Raw genomic sequence first — 18,263 nt, 5'->3', positions numbered from 1 at the left:
ACCAGGCCCAGGGGTGATTTGGCTTTGAACCTGGAGCAGGGTAGACTGGGAAGGTTGCTGAGCTGGGGACAGATACCCTGGCATCCTGCCCAGGCCTGAGCCTCTGAGAAAAAGGAAAAAGGAGTTTGAAACGGAGACCAGGGCAGAAGCCCAAGCTTGTTCCCAGGCCAGTGCCCTGCAGAGGAGGTGGGTGTGGTGGGGATGGTGAAATGATCTTTCTGGCCAATGCAATATTTTGCACAAAAAATCATAAACAAGGGCCAGGCGTGGTGGCTCATGCCTGTAATCCTAGCACTTTGGGAGGCCTAGGCAGGGAGGTCACTTGAGGTTAGGAGTTCGATACCAGCCTGGCCAACATGGTGAAACCCTGTCTCTACTAAAAATACAAAAGTTAGCTAGAAATTGCTTGAACCCAGGAGGCGGAGGTTGCAGTGAGCCAGGATGGTGCCACTGCACTCCAGCCTGGGCAACAGAGAGAGACTCTTGTCTCAAAAGAAAAAAAAAAAAAATCCTAGACGGGAAGTGTGCCCTCTCACTTCCCCATATGCCCACCCCTGCTACTGTCCCAGTGCTTTCCGCCACCAGCCTGGCGCTTGAAGGCAGTTGCCTCTGAGATCCCAAGGGACCCCAATAGGACACACTGCAGCATCTGCCTGGGGCCTGGGCTAACTTGACTTGGATTTGGAGGACATTCCAGAGAGGGAGCCTTTGAGAGGTAAGAGTAGGTGGTCACAGCCCCGGGTCTGGAGTGAAACTTCCTGGGTTCGAATCCTGGCTGTGACAGGAGCTGCCTCTACACATGTGTCTCAGAGGAGAAAAACAGGCTCAGGTGACTGTCACACTGACGTAATCATAATAAAATAATCATATTGAAAATAACTCATGTATTCGTTGTTTATCTGAATTTCCAGTGTCACTGGGTGTTCTGTATCTTACTTGATAAATCCAGCAACCCTACCGGTTGAAACGTGGGCTGCCTGACCCGAAGCCCCGCTTAATTTCCCTCCCCAACCACCACTTCAGAAATAGAGACACTCAAGTCCGGACCGCCAGGCCGCCATTGCCCGGTGGTCCCCGACACCCTCTAGGTCTCTTTCCCCTGCGGCCCGACAGCCTCGCCCAGGCAGGAGCCTGCTGGAAATTCGGGAGGACGGAAAAGGCAGATGCTGGTACTCAGACTCCGCCCCGGCTCTGAAGCCCCGCCCCCGGCCCTGAGACCCCGCCCCTAGCCGGAGGCCTAGCCGCCAGCCATTCACGTCCCGCCCCGTCCCGGCCGCGCAGAGCCCTCCCCAGGTCGCGCAGGCCGCGCTCGTAGGATCCGCCTGCGGCGCGCAGGCTCCGCCCCCGGCGCGCGAGTCTCCGCCCCTCCTCGTCGGCCCCGGCCCCGGCCCCGCCCCCTACCTCTGGCCGCGCGGATCAGCTTCCAGCCCAGTCGGCCCGGCCCGGGGGCCATGGAGCTCCGAGCAGCGGATCGCGAGCCTCCTGCGAACCCCAGCCTGCACGCCCGGTTAGCACTCGGCCGGGAGATGCGGCAGTGGAATCTGGAAGGGCGGTGAAAAACCCACGTCCTGCCCTCCCCCGGCCTCTCCATTCGTCCCCCGGGTAGAGAGGTAGGATGTATGGGGTGGAATTCCGGGCTTCTGGCTGTCTCTGCCCCCAGACCTGATGGGTGACCTTGAGCTAGGGGCGCCCCCTCGCTGCCTCTTCCTCCCCATCTGCGCACTGGGAATTGGGTTGGCGGGAGGTCTCGCAAAGGTCGCTGATTCCTGCTCCTTTAGGATGGGGACATTGCCTTCCGGTGTTTGGAGACGTCAAGGGGTTGGATTCCCGGGTGCCATGTGCTTTCACCCCGGCCTGTACCCTCTCCTGCCTCAGTTTTCCCTATAGCCTAGAACCCCTCCTGTCTTACCCCTCCCGGCTCTGAGTTTCTGGGTCTTGGCAGGTGCCCGGCTCCCACCCCTTCCCAGCCCCAGCCCTGGAGACAGCAGCCCCTAGACTACTGAGGGACAGCAACAGCATGAAGGCTCCGGTAAGTGGGAAGAAGGAGGACTTCCAGGGAACGCAGAGGCCCCGACCGGCGGAGCAGCTCAGCAGCCTCTCCACCTCAGGACCCACTGCCACTTCCGACCTCCCTGCTGCCGAGCAGAGAAGGGCAGAATGGCCTCAAAGTCCAGCCCTGTTCTTGCAGACCGTGTGGCCCCAGGCGGGTGGCATCCACTCTGCGGGGTCAGTACCTTGCTATCCCTGTAAAACGGAGATAACACTGCGGGCTCACCAGGCAAAGCCTACCTGGGACTGGGGGTGTGAAGTTCAGTTCAGCCCCTCTTGTCTTTACTGCAGAAGCCCCGGGCTGTGGGAGAGAGAGCTGGATGTGGGGGGCAGTTCATCTCGACTGCCTGAGTCAAGGTCTCTGGTTCCTCATGGGCAGGGGAGCAGGTGCCAGGCAGAACTCCCTCCCCTGCACAGCTGGCCACACAGAAAAGACTTATTTTTAGAAACTGACATAGCTTGCGGGCAGAAAATGGTGGGCCTCGGGCAGGATGCACCGGGGCAGGTGGGGTGATGGGGTAGGGGGTGGGGGCCGCTTTCCCACTTCTGATTTTCGGAGAGCACCAGCCAACTGCTCGGTGGCTTCTGAAGGGTGGCCTAGGGACTTGTGCCTCGAGTCTAGAAAACTGGAGCCCAGAGAGACACAGGTGCTGACCAGGGTGGCCCACTACCCAGTGACTAGCCCACAGTTCTGCTGCCACCAAGTCCCTCCCCTTCTGGGAGGCTTGGTGGTGGTGGGGGCATTCACTAAGTCTGCCAGCAAGGCCAACCCAGGCTGAGTCTAGGCCAGATGGCTAGAAGAGCTTCCTGGTTCCAATGGCCTTTGGCACATGGTTTCTGGAGGCGGTAGCCTCCAGGCACCAGCTTTTCAATTATTAAAACCATTTCTTGAATGACCTTTGCTCCAATCTCCTTGTGCCACCTGGCCTGCTGACCCAGATCCGGATCACCAGGGGATGGCTACCGAGTCAGCTGGGGGTGGGGAGGAGGCAGGGCCACACTAGGCAGCCCTGGTCCTAGGCTGAAGGGGCTGGTGTCCCTTCTGAGGCACCACTTTCCCGTTGTCATGTGCATAGCACTTTACAGTATACAGAACGCTTTCACTACCCCCCTCCCATAAGTTCACACGGTGGGCATTATCAGTCCCCAGTTTGTAGAGGAAGAAACAGGCCCAGAGGGATGGAGAGCCATAGGTCGCACAGTACACCCCAGCCTCCAGTTAGGAATATGGGCTTTCCAGCCGGTATTTAAGGCCCCACTGTGCTGCTTCTTTGCTGTATGGCCTTGTACTACACACTTCACCCCAAATTGCTTTCCTTATCTAGAATGTGGGGATGATAACAGTGTTATCTCCAGGGCCTTATGTGCCTAGAGCTTGGCATCCCCAGGTAAGGCCCAGTGGATGGAGACTGGATTCTGCTGCTGTTCTAGGAGCTGCTCTAGACCCAGGAGGCCAGGTGCAGCACTTAAGAGGCTTCTGGGAGCCCCTCCCCACATACACCCCCCATGGCCACTATCTCCTTCAGGGTCGGCTCGTGCTCATCATCCTGTGCTCCGTGGTCTTCTCTGCCATCTACACCCTCCTGTGCTGCTGGGCCGGCCTGCCTCTCTGCCTGGCCACCTGCCTGGACCACCACTTCCCCACAGGCTCCAGGCCCACCGTGCCGGGCCCCCTGCACTTCAGTGGATATAGCAGTGTGCCAGATGGGAAGGTGAGTGGGCCAGGCAATGCATCCGGGGTGGGTAGTGAGAGCTGGGCTTGTCCCAAACCGGACCTTGAGCTTGGCCCCTCTACTCACCAGCCATGTGATCCTGACCAATCACATCACCTCTCTGAGCCCTAGGTTCTTTTTTTTTTTTTTGAGACGGAGTCTTGCTCTTTCTCCCAGGCTGGAGTGCAGTGGTGTGATCTAGGCTCTGAGCCCTAGATTCTAAAAAGAAAATTTTTTTTTTTTTTTTTTGAGATGGAGTTTTGCTCTTGTTGCCCAGGCTGGAGTACAATGGTGTGATCTCAGTTCACCGCAACCTCCGCCTCCTGGGTTCAAGCGATTCTCCTGCCTCAGCCTCCCAAGTAGCTGGGATTACAGGCATGCACCACCACACCTGGCTAATTTTGTATTTTTAGTAGAGACAGTGTTTCTCCATGTTGGTCAGGCTGGTCTCGAACGCCCAACCTCAGGTGATCTGCCTGCCTTGGGCTTTCAAAATGCTGGGATTACAGGCATGAGCCACCGCGCCCGCCCAAGAAATGTTTTTTTGTTTGTTTGTTTGAGAGAGAGTCTAGCTCTGTCACCCAGGCTGGAGTGCAGTAGTGCGATCTCAGCTCACTGCAACCTCCACCTGCCGGGTTCAAGTGATTCTCATGCTTCAGCCTCCTGACACTGGTTCTTGCCTGTCTCGTCCTGGAAGATCTGGTCGCAGTAGGCCATCATGTGCTCGGTGAAGGTCTACACCTGCAGGCCGGGATACATCCAGGTGAGCTGCAGCAGTGTGCGGTAGGTGCGGCCGCCGAGCACCCAGTCCATGTGCCTGCCCTAGCCCTGCCCTGGGACTACAGGCACATGCCACCACACCTGGTTAATTTTTAGAGATGGGGTTTCACCATGTTGGCTAGGCAGGTCTTGAACTCCTGATCTCAAGTGATCCACTCACCTCGGCCTCCCAGAGTGCTGGGATTACAGGTGTGAGCCACCGCGCCCGGCCAGATGTTGTTTTCTTTTTCTTTTTTGTTGTATTTATATTTTTATTTATTTATTTATTTTAGAAAAGAGCTCACTCTGTCAACAGGCTGGAGTGCAGTGGCGCAATCTCGGCTCACTGCAACCTTCACCTCCCAGGTTCAAGGGATTCTTCTGCCTCAGCCTCCTGAGTAGCTGAGATTACAGGCGTGTGCTACCACGCCCAGCTAATTTTTGTGTTTTCAGTGGAGATGGGGTTTTGCCATGTTGACCAGGCTGGTCTCAAACTCCTGACCTCAGGTGATTCACACACCTTGGCTTCCCAAAGTGCTGGGATTACAGGCGTGAGCCACTGCTCCCGGCCCAGATGTTGTTTTCTTCCCTATTTTATTGATGAGAGACTTGAGGCACACAGAGGCCGGTGACTTGGCCTCAGGCCACATAGCTAGGAGGGGGCAGAGCCAGGATTCAGGCTCAGGACCAAGGAGTCCCACAGCTGTCCTGGGCGCTGACGACCCTGCTTTTACTTAGAAACTGGGCACAGTGTGGGTGAGGTATGCGCAGGTTAGGGAGTGGCCTAAGAATGATTCTGAAGAGCTGAGGTCCATGTTTACTTAACAAATACTTATATGACCTCCAGCCTATGCCAGCTACTGTTCTAAGTGTTTTATAAATATTTGCTCAAGCAAACCTCATAAGGATTCATTACATAGAGACAGGGCCTCAGAGGCAGCAACAGGAATGAGGACCACAGATAAGGCTGATGAGGAAGTGGGGGCTGAGTGCAGAACCTTAGCTCTGACACTGGGTATCACTGTGATCTCGGGAATGTCATCCCTGCTGCCCAGCCTGCAAAATGGGTTAATAACAGTCCTTCGAGCCGATACCTGATCAAGCAAGATTGCTGGCTATTCCTGGGGGAGGTGCAGGGGGTGTAAGCTGCATGTTCATGCCTCTCTGTCTCCTTGTCCCTGACTGCCCTGCAGCCGCTGGTCCGCGAGCCGTGCCGCAGCTGTGCCGTGGTGTCCAGCTCCGGCCAAATGCTGGGCTCAGGCCTGGGTGCTGAGATCGACAGTGCTGAGTGCGTGTTCCGCATGAACCAGGCGCCCACCGTGGGCTTTGAGGCGGACGTGGGCCAGCGCAGCACCCTGCGTGTCATCTCACACACAAGCGTGCCGCTGCTGCTGCGCAACTATTCACACTACTTCCAGAAGGCCCGAGACACGCTCTACGTGGTGTGGGGCCAGGGCAGGCACATGGACCGGGTGCTTGGCGGCCGCACCTACCGCACGCTGCTGCAGCTCACCAGGATGTACCCCGGCCTGCAGGTGTACACCTTCACCGAGCACATGATGGCCTACTGCGACCAGATCTTCCAGGATGAGACGGGCAAGAACCGGTGAGCCTGGGGCCTGCCTGCTGGGGTCTCTCTGGCAGCTGGGGGCCTTCCTTCTCTGGGAGTCTCTTGTCCATCAGGGGGCTGCTCTGTCAGGCCCGGGAGGTCAGCACTCATGGAGGCAGACATGTTCCTGCCCTCTAATGGGGGGCAGGAGGCAGAGGGGATGTCACTCAGGAAACTGTCACGCAGATCTAGAATCCCAGATGGTGTTGAGGGCTGGCAGGCCTTTTGAGCACCTGATGGGAAGCACTAGCCAGTGTGTGGGGGCATGAGGGAGCACTTCTCTCTGGAGGGAATGGTCTGTCTAACTTGGTCTCTGATATCCCTTCTGGATAATAAATGTTAGAGGCCGGGTGCGGTGGCTCACACCTGTAATCCCAGCATTTTGGGAGGCCAAGGCGGGAGGATCACTTGAGGTCAGGAGTTTGAGGCCAGCCTGGCCGACATGGTGAAACCCTGTCTCTACTAAAAATACAAAAATTAGGGCCAGGCGCGGTGGCTCACGCCTGTAATCCGAGCACTTTGGGAGGCCAAGGTGGAAGGATCACGAGGTCAAGAGATCAAGACCATCCTGGCCAACATGGTGAAACCCCATCTCTACTAAAAATACAAAAATTAGACAGGTGTGGTGGCGCATACTTGTAATTCTAGCTATTCGGGAGAGTAGCTGAGGCAGGAGAATCGTTTGAACATGGAGGCAGTGAGCCAAGATCTCACCACTGCACTCCAGCCTGGGTGACAGAGCGAGACTCTGTCTCAAAAAGCAAAACAAAACAGAGCAATAACAGCCCTCTTTGCTCACCAGGCATTGGGTGAAGCACTCTGCATTCAAGGTTTCATTTTATGTCATACCCAAAAGCACACTCATGACTCTTGCCGGCCCCTCCTCCACACACCTGCTCTCCACTGGCCTCTGCGCTCAGGAGATAGAACAGTCAGCCTCTGGTGTATCCCCCAGAAAATGGGGCTGTGCCTCTGACTCCCCTCGTACCATCATCTGCCACATACAATGGCCCATGGCTGCCACCTTGACCTAGGCTTCCCACCCCCACCACTCCTGGCCTGCCTGCCCTGCGTGAGCCCGCCCCTGCCTGCCTCTGTGACTTTGTGTCTCCTTCACTCTCCCTGTTCTACCTATACTGGCCATCTGGGGCTCAGACATCCATGCCTATTTCTACCTGCAGGCCTTTGCACCTGCTGTTCCCTCTCCCTGGAATGTTCTTCTCCCAGATCTTCCCGTGACAGGCTCCTCTTGCTACTCAGGTCACCTCCTCAGGGAAGCCCACCCTGACCACCCCATCGGAAGGAGTGCCTCCCGCCCTGGCATTCTTTATCCATTCCTTTGTTTCCTTGTCTTGGCAGCAGGTGTCACCCTCTGCCATCATCTTGCTTATAGATTTGTCTGCTAGCTACTTGTTTATCTATTTGTCTCCTTCCCTTCCCATCTGGTGCTTCCCTGGAATGTTAGCACCAGATGAGGTAGGTTCTGGGCCAGCACAGGGCCTGGGTGGGGCTTAGTTTGAATGAATGAACCAGTTCATACCTGCTCTGTAGAGGTTGAGAGGGGTGGCCCTCGGCTGCAAGAGTACTCAGGGCTGCTGCCTCCAGGGAGCTGAGGCTGGGGCCACCACCTAGCCCCTTGCTCTGAGTGGGGCATGGGGGCATGCGGGCAGGGGCTGGGCTGACAGTGTTCCCTCCCTATAACCCCCTAGAATTATCTCCACTTCACAGACTGGTCATGAGGCTCAGAGAGGTTCACGAGCAAATGTGATGCCCATAGCAGAGCCAGGGTTCAAGTGGAAGATCCTTGGACTCTAGAGAACCCCCACCCAACTTCAAACCATGGTGCCCTGCTGCCTCGTGCTGTCTCCCCAGGCCTGGTCCCTTAGATGAGGAGAGGATGTGGCCAGAGCCCCCACACCCATCATCCAGGGGTTTGCTCAAACCCTGCAAAGCGTAGCTGGGCCCGAACCCTGCTGGGTGCTGAGGAGGTGATCAGGCCTGGGTTTGTGTGCTGCTCTGCCTGTCACCCACTGCTGGCCTTGGGCTGGCTCTGCCACCTCCCCAGCCTCCCCCAGGGTCCCCCGCAAGAGGTTGAGGTGCGTAGCCCTGGGCTGGCAAAGTACCAAGTGCTGCTGAGGCCTAGAGCTACCACATGGCCCCTTGTTGACAGCGTCCCCCCCCCGTCCCCTCCCACCCCCAGGAGGCAGTCGGGCTCCTTCCTCAGCACCGGCTGGTTCACCATGATCCTCGCGCTGGAGCTGTGTGAGGAGATCGTGGTCTATGGGATGGTCAGCGACAGCTACTGCAGGTCAGACCGGCCAGGCCGGGCACGTGGGGACGCGGGGAGGACTGTGAGCCCTCCCAGGCCTTAAACCAGAGGATTTGGGAGCTGTGGGGGGACAGGGTGTGTGGGCTTCATGGTGGGTGACCATAGCACAGATACCCCTTGGGCTCTGGGCCTTGGGAAAGAGCTCAGTGTCAAACAGGCTGCCTTACCAACCCCAGTGCTGCCATTGTGGCCATAGGCTGTTCACAGGCCAGTCATGCCACCCCGCAGAACCTCTGTTTCCTTATGTGGAAAATAGATAAAAGAACCACATCTTCCTTGGAAGGTTGTTGAAACATTTAGGGAGGGAATAATCTACAAAAGTGCTTACCACAGTCAGGGCCTATATATATAGGGCCTAAATATATATATATATTTGTTTTTTTAAATATTTTTATATATTTATATATTTTTACATATTTATATATTTATATATATTTATATATTTATATATTTATATATTTTTCTATATTTATATATATTTTTATATATCAGTGATATGTTTTATATGTTTTAATTTTTGATATTATATATGATTTTTGACATATAATATTTGCTATTATAATACCAGCATGCGATCAAGTTCAGATATGTTTATGGTATGATTTTATACCATTGTTATATTATTATATTTCTTTTTTTTTTTTTTTTAAGACGGAGTTTTGCTCTTGTTGCCCAGGCTGGAGTGCAGTGGCACGATCTCAGGTCACTGCAACCTCCACCTCCCGGGTTCAAGCGATTCTCCTGCCTCAGCCTCCCTAGTTGCTGGGATTACAGGCGCGTGCCACCACGCCCAGCTAATTTTTTGTATTTTTAGTAGAGACGGGGTTTCATCATGTTGGCCAGGCTGGTCTGGAACTCCTGACCTCAGGTGATCTGCCTGCCTTGGCCTCCTCAGGGATCAGGGATTACAGGTGTGAGCCACTGCACTGGCCTATATTATTATATTTCAATATTATGGAATCTAACGAGTTCAGAACAGGTCACCCAGGTGACAGGTGTCCCTGTGCCCCAGCCATGGCCCTGGCCACACAGCTGGCCCCCGTGATGCTGATGGGGAGGTGGGCGTGCAGGGCTGGTGGCTCTTGACATGGGAATGAGGGGCTCCTCCCTCACCAGGAGCCCAGGACCACTAGCAGGGTGCCTGCAGTCTCCATCTCTTGATCTACGCATTTGTTCTGGAAGGTGGATGTGACCATCTGCATTTTACACATGGGCTCTTGAGGCTCACAGGGTCCATCTCTGGCCCAGAGTCATCCAGCTTGCAAGAGGCAGAGCCAGGACTCAAACCCTGGCCTTTGGGATCTGCTACTCCTGGGTGTGTCTTGGCCTCCCCAGGGATCAGGCGTGGGTCTTTATGAGCCCATGGGCCTGGCGAGGGGTGGTCAAGGTAAGCGGCAGGGTATGGCCGGAGGCGAGTGGGTTCTGTCCCACCCCAGCCCTGTTCCCCACCCTGCAGGGAGAAGAGCCACCCCTCAGTGCCTTACCACTACTTCGAGAAGGGCCGGCTGGATGAATGTCAGATGTACCTGGCACACGAGCAGGCGCCCCGAAGCGCCCACCGCTTCATCACTGAGAAGGCGGTCTTCTCCCGCTGGGCCAAGAAGAGGCCCATCGTGTTCGCCCATCCGTCCTGGAGGACTGAGTAGCCTCCGTCGCCCTGCCAGCCGCCATGCCGTTGCGAGGCCTCCGGGATGTCCCATCCCAAGCCATCACACTCCACAAAAACATTTAATTTATGGATCCTGCCTCCTGCCATGTGCTGGGTGGACCTAAGGTTCCTTCCCGCCCCATTCCGGCAACACTTGGAGCCATCTCAGGCCTCATGACTTGAAGGGGAGTGGAGTGGGGAGCCCTGTCTCCCCACTCCACTCCCTGAGTAATTCATGGCATTTGGGGGCTCACCCCACCTCCAGGTCTGTCAAGTGGCCTTTGTCCCTGGGGCTGATGGCCCCCAACTCACCAGCATCATGACCTTGTGCCAGTCCTGGTCCTCCCTCCCCAGCCGCCCCTACCACCTTTTGGTGCCACACTTCTCAGGCTGGCCGCCCTGGTTGGGGCAGCCGAGAGCCTGGGGTTCATTGGTGAAGGGGCCTTGGAGTTGTGACTGCCGGGGCCGTATCAGGAAAGTACGGGTAAACATGTGTTTTCTGGACACTGTCTCTAGCGTGGTCATGTGTCTAATGTGTCTAGGGGTGGAGACGAGGGCTTCTTTCCCTGTCACAGTCCCAGAAGCTTTTTTTTTGAGACGGAGTTTTGCTCTTATTGTCCAGGCTGGAGTGCAGTGGCGCGATCTCGGCTCACTGCAACCTCTGCCTCCCAGGTTCAAGCAATTATCCTGCCTCGGCTTCCCAAGTAGCTGGTATTACAGGTGCGTGCCACCACGGCCAGCTAATTTTTTGTATTTTTAGTAGAGACGGGGTTTCATCATGTTGGCCAGGCTGGTCTTGAACTCCTGATCTCAGGCGATCCACCTGCCTCGGCCTCCCAAAGTGCTGGGGTTACAGCTGTGATCCACCGCACCCGGCTGTCCCAGAAGCTGTTGACTGGAATCCCTGAGGCCCCTACCTGGGCCCACATTGGCTGGGCTTCAATTTCTTCCCCAACAACCTCCTGCTGGTGGCCCCAGCCCAGCCCCTTCCCCAGCAGGTCAGGGCTCCTCCGGGGGGCTGGTCCCTTCACTGCTCTGGCCCAGGAAACTGACCCCAAGTCGGAGGCTTCTTTGGGAACCCCGTTCTGTACCCAGTGAGAGGAGAGCCAGGGCCAGGAGGAAGCGACTCTGAGTAGGAGGGAAATTCCTCCACCCATATTGCTTCCCTGGTCCTGGGTCAAATGACAAATTAGCTGTTAAATCTGGGGTTGGGCCTGGCACAGTAGGGGCTAAGGCCGGAGTGTTGCTTAAGACCAGGAATTTGAGACCAGCCTGAGCAACGTGACAAAACCAGTCTCTACAAAAAAAAAAAAAAAAGAAGTGGGCCAGGCGCGGTGGCTCACTCCTATAATCCCAGCACTTTGGGAAGCTGAGGTGGGCAGATCACTTGAAGTCAGAAGTTCGACACCAGCATGGCCAACATGGTGAAATCCCGTCTCTACTAAAAATACAAAAAATTAGCAGGATGTGGTGGCAGGTGCCTGTAGTCCCAGCTACTCGGTAGGCTGAGGCAGGAGAATTGCTTGAACCCGGGAGGCGGAGGTTGCTGTGAGCTGAGATCATGCCACTGCACTCCAGCCTGGGCGACAGAGTGAGACTCCATCTCAAAAAAAAAAAAAAAAAAAAAGAAAGAAAGTGGGTTTGGTTTCCCTGCAAAACAGGAAGGCAGAGGGGGCAGCCCTGGGTGGCTGCTGTGAGGGAGTCTAGCCTGGCTCAGGCCTTACTTTCGTCACCTGTAAAGTGAGAAAAAAAAGTCCCACCAGCGGAACCTTGCCATCCTCAGAGGAGGGCTGGTGCTAGCCGGTTTTACAGATGAGCTGAGGCCACTCAGCTGAAGCCGGACAACTGTGGAGCGGCTGGGCCAGGGTGCAATACCAGGTCTGCCTTCCAGGTATCACTACTTCATCTGGGGACTGGAAGACTCAGAGGACTGGGCCAGGGCCTCAGGCTGTCAGCTGGGATGCAGCCCTGGGGTTCTAGCTGCCAGCTCCAGGGATCAGGGCCCTATGCTAATGCTCTGCTGTTGCCAACTTTAAATTCTTAGGTTTTTTGTTTGTTTGTTTGTTTTTTGTTTTTTTTGCAAGAGGACTTGCATTTTCATTTTGCACTGGATCCCAGAAATTATGTAGCCAGTAGTCCTGGGGGCTCTCGGTGACCCGGCGCACTCTCCCTCCTGCCCTTGGCTTTCACAAAGGGGGCTGAGACCTGGCACTTGGTTCACGGCACCGCTTTTGTGCCCGGCCTCCTCCTGCCCAGTGCCAGGTGGACCCAGAAGTTTCTGCAGGAATGGGATGGGGGAGGAGAGCCCCGAGCTGGCAAAGCAAGGAGCAGGCTGGCAGCGGAGCCATAGCACAGAGCGAAGAGCTCTCAACAGGTGTCAGGCAGAGGTAAGGGCAGGATGGAGTCTGGTAGGCGGAGGTGGAGGGGGTTTCCGGGCTCAGAGGGAGGGCCCTGGAGTCAAGGCCTGACTTCTTTCTGGCCCCACTTTCTGCTGTTGTGGTCCTGGCAGATTAGTGCCCCTCTCTGGGCCTGTTTTGTCATTTGTAAAAGGTTAAAATAGTCCCCACCTCATGGATTCAGACAGTGGACTATCCCCGTGGCTTAGGACATAACAGGCACTTGACATGTGGAGCCAGCATTTTTCGTGGGGTTCATCTGCCCTCGGCTGGCCCTGCCCTTCCTTGGTGGTGACAGATGGCAGGAAGCCCCTGCCCCATCAGTTGTCTCCCTACTCCCTGCCTCATCCTGGGTGTTCAAGGCCCAGGGTCTGCTGGTTCTGATGGGATTTGAACTCCACTCCCTCCTGGGAGGCTGCCTCCTCTTCCCTCTCTATCACCTGGGAAAAGGCTGACCCAGCCCTTGGGCCCAGGACACAGAGGCTCCTCTAACCTGGCCCTGCCCTCGGGTGGGGTATTTACTGCTGGGTTGGCCCAAATCGTATGTCTTTCTGGGGGTGGTGACCTGGCAGGAGTGATGCGTCAGTCACTTCCTCCAGGCAGATGGAGATGATCCTTGACAGGTCTGGTGGCTGGCTCGGGGTCTGCTGAAGGCTGTCTTGACCAGGAAACTGAAGACTCTCCGCTTTTGCCACAGCAGTTCCTGCAGCTTCCTTGAGGTGAGCCCAGGGCAGGAGCCTCCCCACAGCCCCAGGGATCACCTGAATCTGCAGCCACTCTTTGGGCCTCTGTTTTCCTGTTCATACCCTGGTTCCTTTGCCCCTCAGCAGACTAGCTGAGGACCTACCCTACTTCCTCCAAGCCCAGAGGGGAAGCCAGGTAAGCCTCACAGCCCGGAGGTGTCCTAAGGGGCCTTTTCCTTAGAAGGGCCATGGAGCCAGGCCCAGAGCTCACGCTCACAGTTCACACACCTTCACCTTGTAAGGAACAAAATGAAACAAAAAACCTCAAACACCCAGGTGAGAACAGGAATATCTGGCTTTGGGGGACTGGTGGGCCCCAGTGTCTAGGCTCATCTAGGCCTGTCTGCCCTCTCCAGCCTCTGTGGGGGAAGAGGCAGTACTTCCTCGTTCCAGACCTTCTGGCCAGGAGCCTAGGTCTTGGGCTATGGAGCAGCCCCTGTGTGCAGGCCCCCACCTGCCCGCCACTCTCACAGGCCTCCCCTCTCCAGAAGCCCCTCCCCTAGATAAAAGCCCCGAGGGAGAGAGGCCGGAGTCCCTAGGCCTGGCTCGCAGCCTGGCTCTGCCCAGGACCCGCTGCAGAGTCGGGCAAGTTCTATTCTCTCTCTGGCCATTGATCTTGGTTTCTTTGGATTGGGAGCTGGGGCAAGTGAAGGGGTCCCTTAGAGCTCTTTCCAGAATACCATGGAAGGGAAAAATCCTAACAGCTCAAAGAAGTTTGCTAAGGGTCAGGAAGCAGGGGATACACAGGCCTCTCCTACCTGTATAGGAGGCAGGAAGGGTCAAAGCAGAGGCCAGCTCTCCCAGACTGTGGGGGAAGGGCTGGGGGGGAGGCCCACAAGGACTGGCCGCAGCCACCATGCAGGAACATCCTGGTGTGGCCTGGCCTGGCTCTCACAGGCCCAAGGCTTCCGTGTAGAATATGTCTGTGGTTATTAAACACACAGGCCTAGTGGAAACAACCCTGCCACCTGCGTGTTCTCTGAGCCTCATTTTCTTCCTCTGGAAAGTGGGTTAACCGCAGTACCCAACTCATAGGCCACCATAAGGATTCAATGAGGTGTGTTTGCAAAATGCCTGGCACAGAGTAAGCTGCTCTGTTTCTCATCCTTGTTATCACTGTTATTGAGATGGTTGCTGTCGTTCTTGGGGCCCAAGAAGGGAAGTCAGCCCTGAAGCAAATCCTGCTGGAGTAAGCCTGGGCCCAGAGACGTGGCAGGCTGGACAGGCAGCTCCAGGTCCAGATACCATCCAGGAGCAGGGCCAAAGCACCCTCTCACTTCTGGGTGTTTGATTCGGGTCACTGGCCTGGGTTAGTGGGAAGGGCTGGGGACAGGATGTTTCCTTCCCTGGTGCAGCCCCCAACCCCCTGGGTGGCCTTGGGCTAGAGGCTCTGAGTCCTTAGAAGTCAAGTTCATCAGGCCTCCTGCCTGACCGCCCTGCCCTCACTCCGTGGTTTTCCATCCTGTCGCTTGTAGGGCGGGGTCATCGACCTAGGAGTGCCATGGGTGGAGCTTGGTCTGAGGCTCAGGAAGTGGATGGAGGTGGGCACCAGGGACAGGAAGCCTCCAATCTACCCTTGCGGGCCACCCCCTCCCTGTCTGGTGGGTAGTGCCTTTATGGCCTAAAGGCTGGACCCTGGGGTACTGCTGACTTTTGTTTTAATTGGAAACAAAGTGGTATTAACTTCCCATATAAGTACAGTGCAAACAACCTAGAAGTTTATAAAGGGAAAAGTGAAGGTAGCACCCAACCGTCCTGCCCCACTTTCACTTTAACAGGGAATCAACTGCCGGTGGTCCTTGTGGGTCCTTCCAGACACTTTATGTGTGCATTTACAAATATTATGCATAGTTATATATTTTTAAAAGGCAAGCAAAGGCCGGGTGCGATGGCTCATGCCTGTAATCCCAGCACTTTGGGAGTCCGAGGCGGGCAGATCACGAGGTCAGGAGATGGAGACCATCCTGGCTAACACAGTGAAACCCCGTCTCTACTAAAAATACAAAAAATTAGCCAGGCGTGGTGGCAGGCGCCTGTAGTCCCAGCTACTCGGGAGGCTGAGGCAGAAGAATGGCGTGAACCCGGGAAGCAGAGCTTGCAGTGAGCCGAGATCATGCCACTGCACTCCAGCCTGGGCAACAGAGTGAGACTCCATCTCCAAAAAAAAAAAAAAAAAAAGCAAGCAAAAAAATTATGCTATATATTGCAGTTTGTTTTTAGAAATTAAAAAATACATTTTTAAATATATAAAAATATTGTGTGGGCTGGGTGCGGTGACTCATGCCTGTAATCCTAGCACTTTGGGAGGCCATGGGGGGTGGATCATTTGAGGTCAGGAGTTTGAGGTCAGCCTGACCAACATGGTGAAACCTCGTCTCTACTAAAAATACAAAATTAGCTGGGTGTGGTAGCACACACCTGTAGTCCCAGCTACTCAGGAGGCTGAAGCAGGAGAATCACTTGAACCCAGGAGGCAGAGGTTGCAGTGAGCCGAGATCGCGCCATTGCACTCCAGCCTGGGCAACACAGTGAAACTCCGTCTCAAAATAATAATAATAATAATAATGATAATAATGTGACCATTATCTTAAAATTTTTGGAAAAATACAGTTAAACCAAAAGAAAAAAAGCAGCCCCAGATCCCATCATTCCAGAAATAACCACTATTAACACTAAACACTGGCCGGGCACAGTGGCTCACACCTGTAATCCCAGCACTTTGGAAGGCTGAGGCAGGCGGATCACCTAGGTCAAGAGTTCGAGACCAGCTTGGCCAACATGGCAAAACCCCATCTCTACTAAAAATACAAAAAAAATTAGCTGGGCCTGGTGGCCTGCGCCTGTAGTCCCAGCTACTCGGCAGGCTGAGGCAGGAGAATCGCTTGAACCCAGGAGGTGGAGCTTGCAGTGAGCCAAGATTGAGCCATTGCACTCCAGCCTGGGTGACAGAGCGAGACTTTATCTCAATAAAAAACAAAAAACTAAAAACACTAATCACCGTGATAGGCAAAAGGCATTTCCTTATTTATTTTTTTGCATCTTTTAAAATATTGTGATACAGTGTCATATTTGAAAGTGATAAAGCATAAAAATATCATGAACCTCTTGAACTCAGTCCCCACTTAAAGATCAGTTACTGTAACTTGCATACCTCTTTGATTCCTCCGCCATTGTTCTTGACTTTTGCTTTTATTTTTATTTATTTATTTATTTATTTATTTATTTATTTATTTTTGAGATGGAGTCTCGCACTGTTGCCAGGCTGGAGTGCAGTGGCGCGATCTCGGTCACTGCAACCTCCGCATCCTAGGTTCCAGCGATTCTCTTGCCTCAACCTCCAGGGTAGCTAGGACTACAGGCATGCGCCACCACACCTGGCTAATTTTGTATTTTTTTAGTAGAGACGGGGCTTCACCATGTTGGTCTGGCTGGTCTCAAACTCCTGACCTCAGGTGATCCACCTGCCTTGGCTTCCCAAAGTGCTGGGATTACAGGCATGAGCCACCGCACCCGGCCTATTTTAATTTTAATTTATTTTATTTTATTTTTTTGAGACGGAGTCTCTCTCTGTCGCCCAGGCTGGAGTGCAGTGGTACGATCTCGGCTCACTGCAGCCTCTGCCTCCCGCCTCCCAGGTTGAAGCAATTCTCCTGCCTCAGCCTTCCAAGTAGCTGGGATTAAGTAGCATGTTCCAAGTAGGCATGTACCACCACGCCCGGCTAATTTATTTGTATTTTTAGTAGAGACGGGGTTTCACCATGTTAGCCAGGCTGGTCTCGAAGTCCTGACTTCAAGTGATCTGCCCGCCTCGGCCTCCTAAAGTGCTGGGATTACAGGCGTGAGCCACCGTGCCCGGCCCCTATTGTGTAGTTTTTACTTATCTTCCAAGACCTCTTTTTCACTCCTTGTGTCTCTAAGATTCATCCATGTAATTGTAGATCATTCATTTTACCCTGTTACATATTATTCCACAGTGTGAACCTTCCATTGTATAAAACACTTCCATTCTCTTGTTGATGGATATTTGGGGTTTTTCCCCATAGCGATGCTGCTATGAACCTCCTTGGGCACATCTGCAAGAATTTCTCCAGGGCATGTTTACTCAGCTGTGGAATGCAAATGTTTACAACTTTGTTTCCAAGACAGTTCCTTTTTTTTTTTTTTTTTTGATACCGAGTTTAGCCCTTGTTGCTCAGGCTGGAGGTTGGAGTGCAATGGCATGATCTCGGCTCACTGCAATCTCTGCCTCCTGGGTACAAGCGATTCTCCTGCCTCAGCCTCCCGAGTAGCTGGGATTACAGGTGCCCGCCACAACGCCACGCTAATTTGTGTATTTTTAGTAGAGACTGGAGGCGGGGTGGGATGGGGGGGTTGGGGGAGGGGGTTTCACCATGTGGGCCAGGCTGGTCTCTAACTCCTGACCTCAGGTGATCCACCCACCTCAGCCTCCCAAAGTGCTGGGATTACAGCCACTGGGCCTGGCTGGCAGTTCTTTAACTTGCTTTCTTCACGTGAATATCCTATAAATATCCTGGCCATCCTTTCCTGCCAAGGCATACTGACCTGCATCCTTCTTTTTTTTTTTTTTTTTTTTTGAGACGGAGTTTCGCTCTTGTTGCCCAGGCTGGAGTGCAATGGCGTGATCTTGGCTCACCGCAACCTCTGCCTCCTAGGTTCAAGCGATTCTCCTGCCTCAGCCTCCCGAGTAGCTGGGATTACAGGCATGCGCCACCACGCCAGGCTAATTTTGTATCTTTAGTAGAGACGGGGTTTCTCCATGTTGGCCAGGCTGGTCTCAAACTCCTGACCTCAGGTGATGCACCTGCCTCGACCTTCCAAAGTGTTGAGATTACAGGCGTGAGCCACCGCCTGGCCCGCATCCTTCATTTTAACAGCCTCCTCGTGCGCTTCGGCAGGCTGTGCCTTAACTTAAGCAGTCCCCTAGCAATGGCTACTTAAGTTATTTTTCCCTATCACGTAGAGTGATGTCATGGATGTCCTGGTAATTACAAGAAGGA

General features: G+C 54.4%; 1 protein-coding gene across 2 annotated transcripts; it reads left to right on the top strand.

The window, feature by feature from the left end:
* The first annotated feature begins 1,313 nt into the window (after positions 1–1,313).
* ST6GALNAC4 (ST6 N-acetylgalactosaminide alpha-2,6-sialyltransferase 4) lies at positions 1,314–10,610 on the top strand. 2 transcript variants are annotated; one of them, XM_054501407.2, is made up of 6 exons: positions 1,314–1,610; positions 1,943–2,029; positions 3,576–3,761; positions 5,714–6,126; positions 8,330–8,437; positions 9,915–10,610. In XM_054501407.2, the coding sequence occupies exons 2-6, from the start codon at positions 2,018–2,020 to the stop codon at positions 10,102–10,104; spliced, it is 909 nt and encodes a 302-aa protein (XP_054357382.1). In that variant the 5' UTR covers positions 1,314–1,610; positions 1,943–2,017; the 3' UTR covers positions 10,105–10,610. The 2 variants fall into 2 exon arrangements, with proteins under 2 accessions (XP_054357382.1, XP_054357381.1); XM_054501406.2 differs by having other exon boundaries at positions 1,387–1,610; positions 1,943–2,226.
* Positions 10,611–18,263: the final 7,653 nt, after the last annotated feature.

Source organism: Pongo pygmaeus, chromosome 13 (assembly GCF_028885625.2).
Source record: "Pongo pygmaeus isolate AG05252 chromosome 13, NHGRI_mPonPyg2-v2.0_pri, whole genome shotgun sequence".
NCBI lineage: Eukaryota > Metazoa > Chordata > Mammalia > Primates > Hominidae > Pongo > Pongo pygmaeus.
The sequence above is the reverse complement of the archived record's forward strand: the minus strand, read 5'-3'. Positions and strand labels throughout refer to the sequence as shown.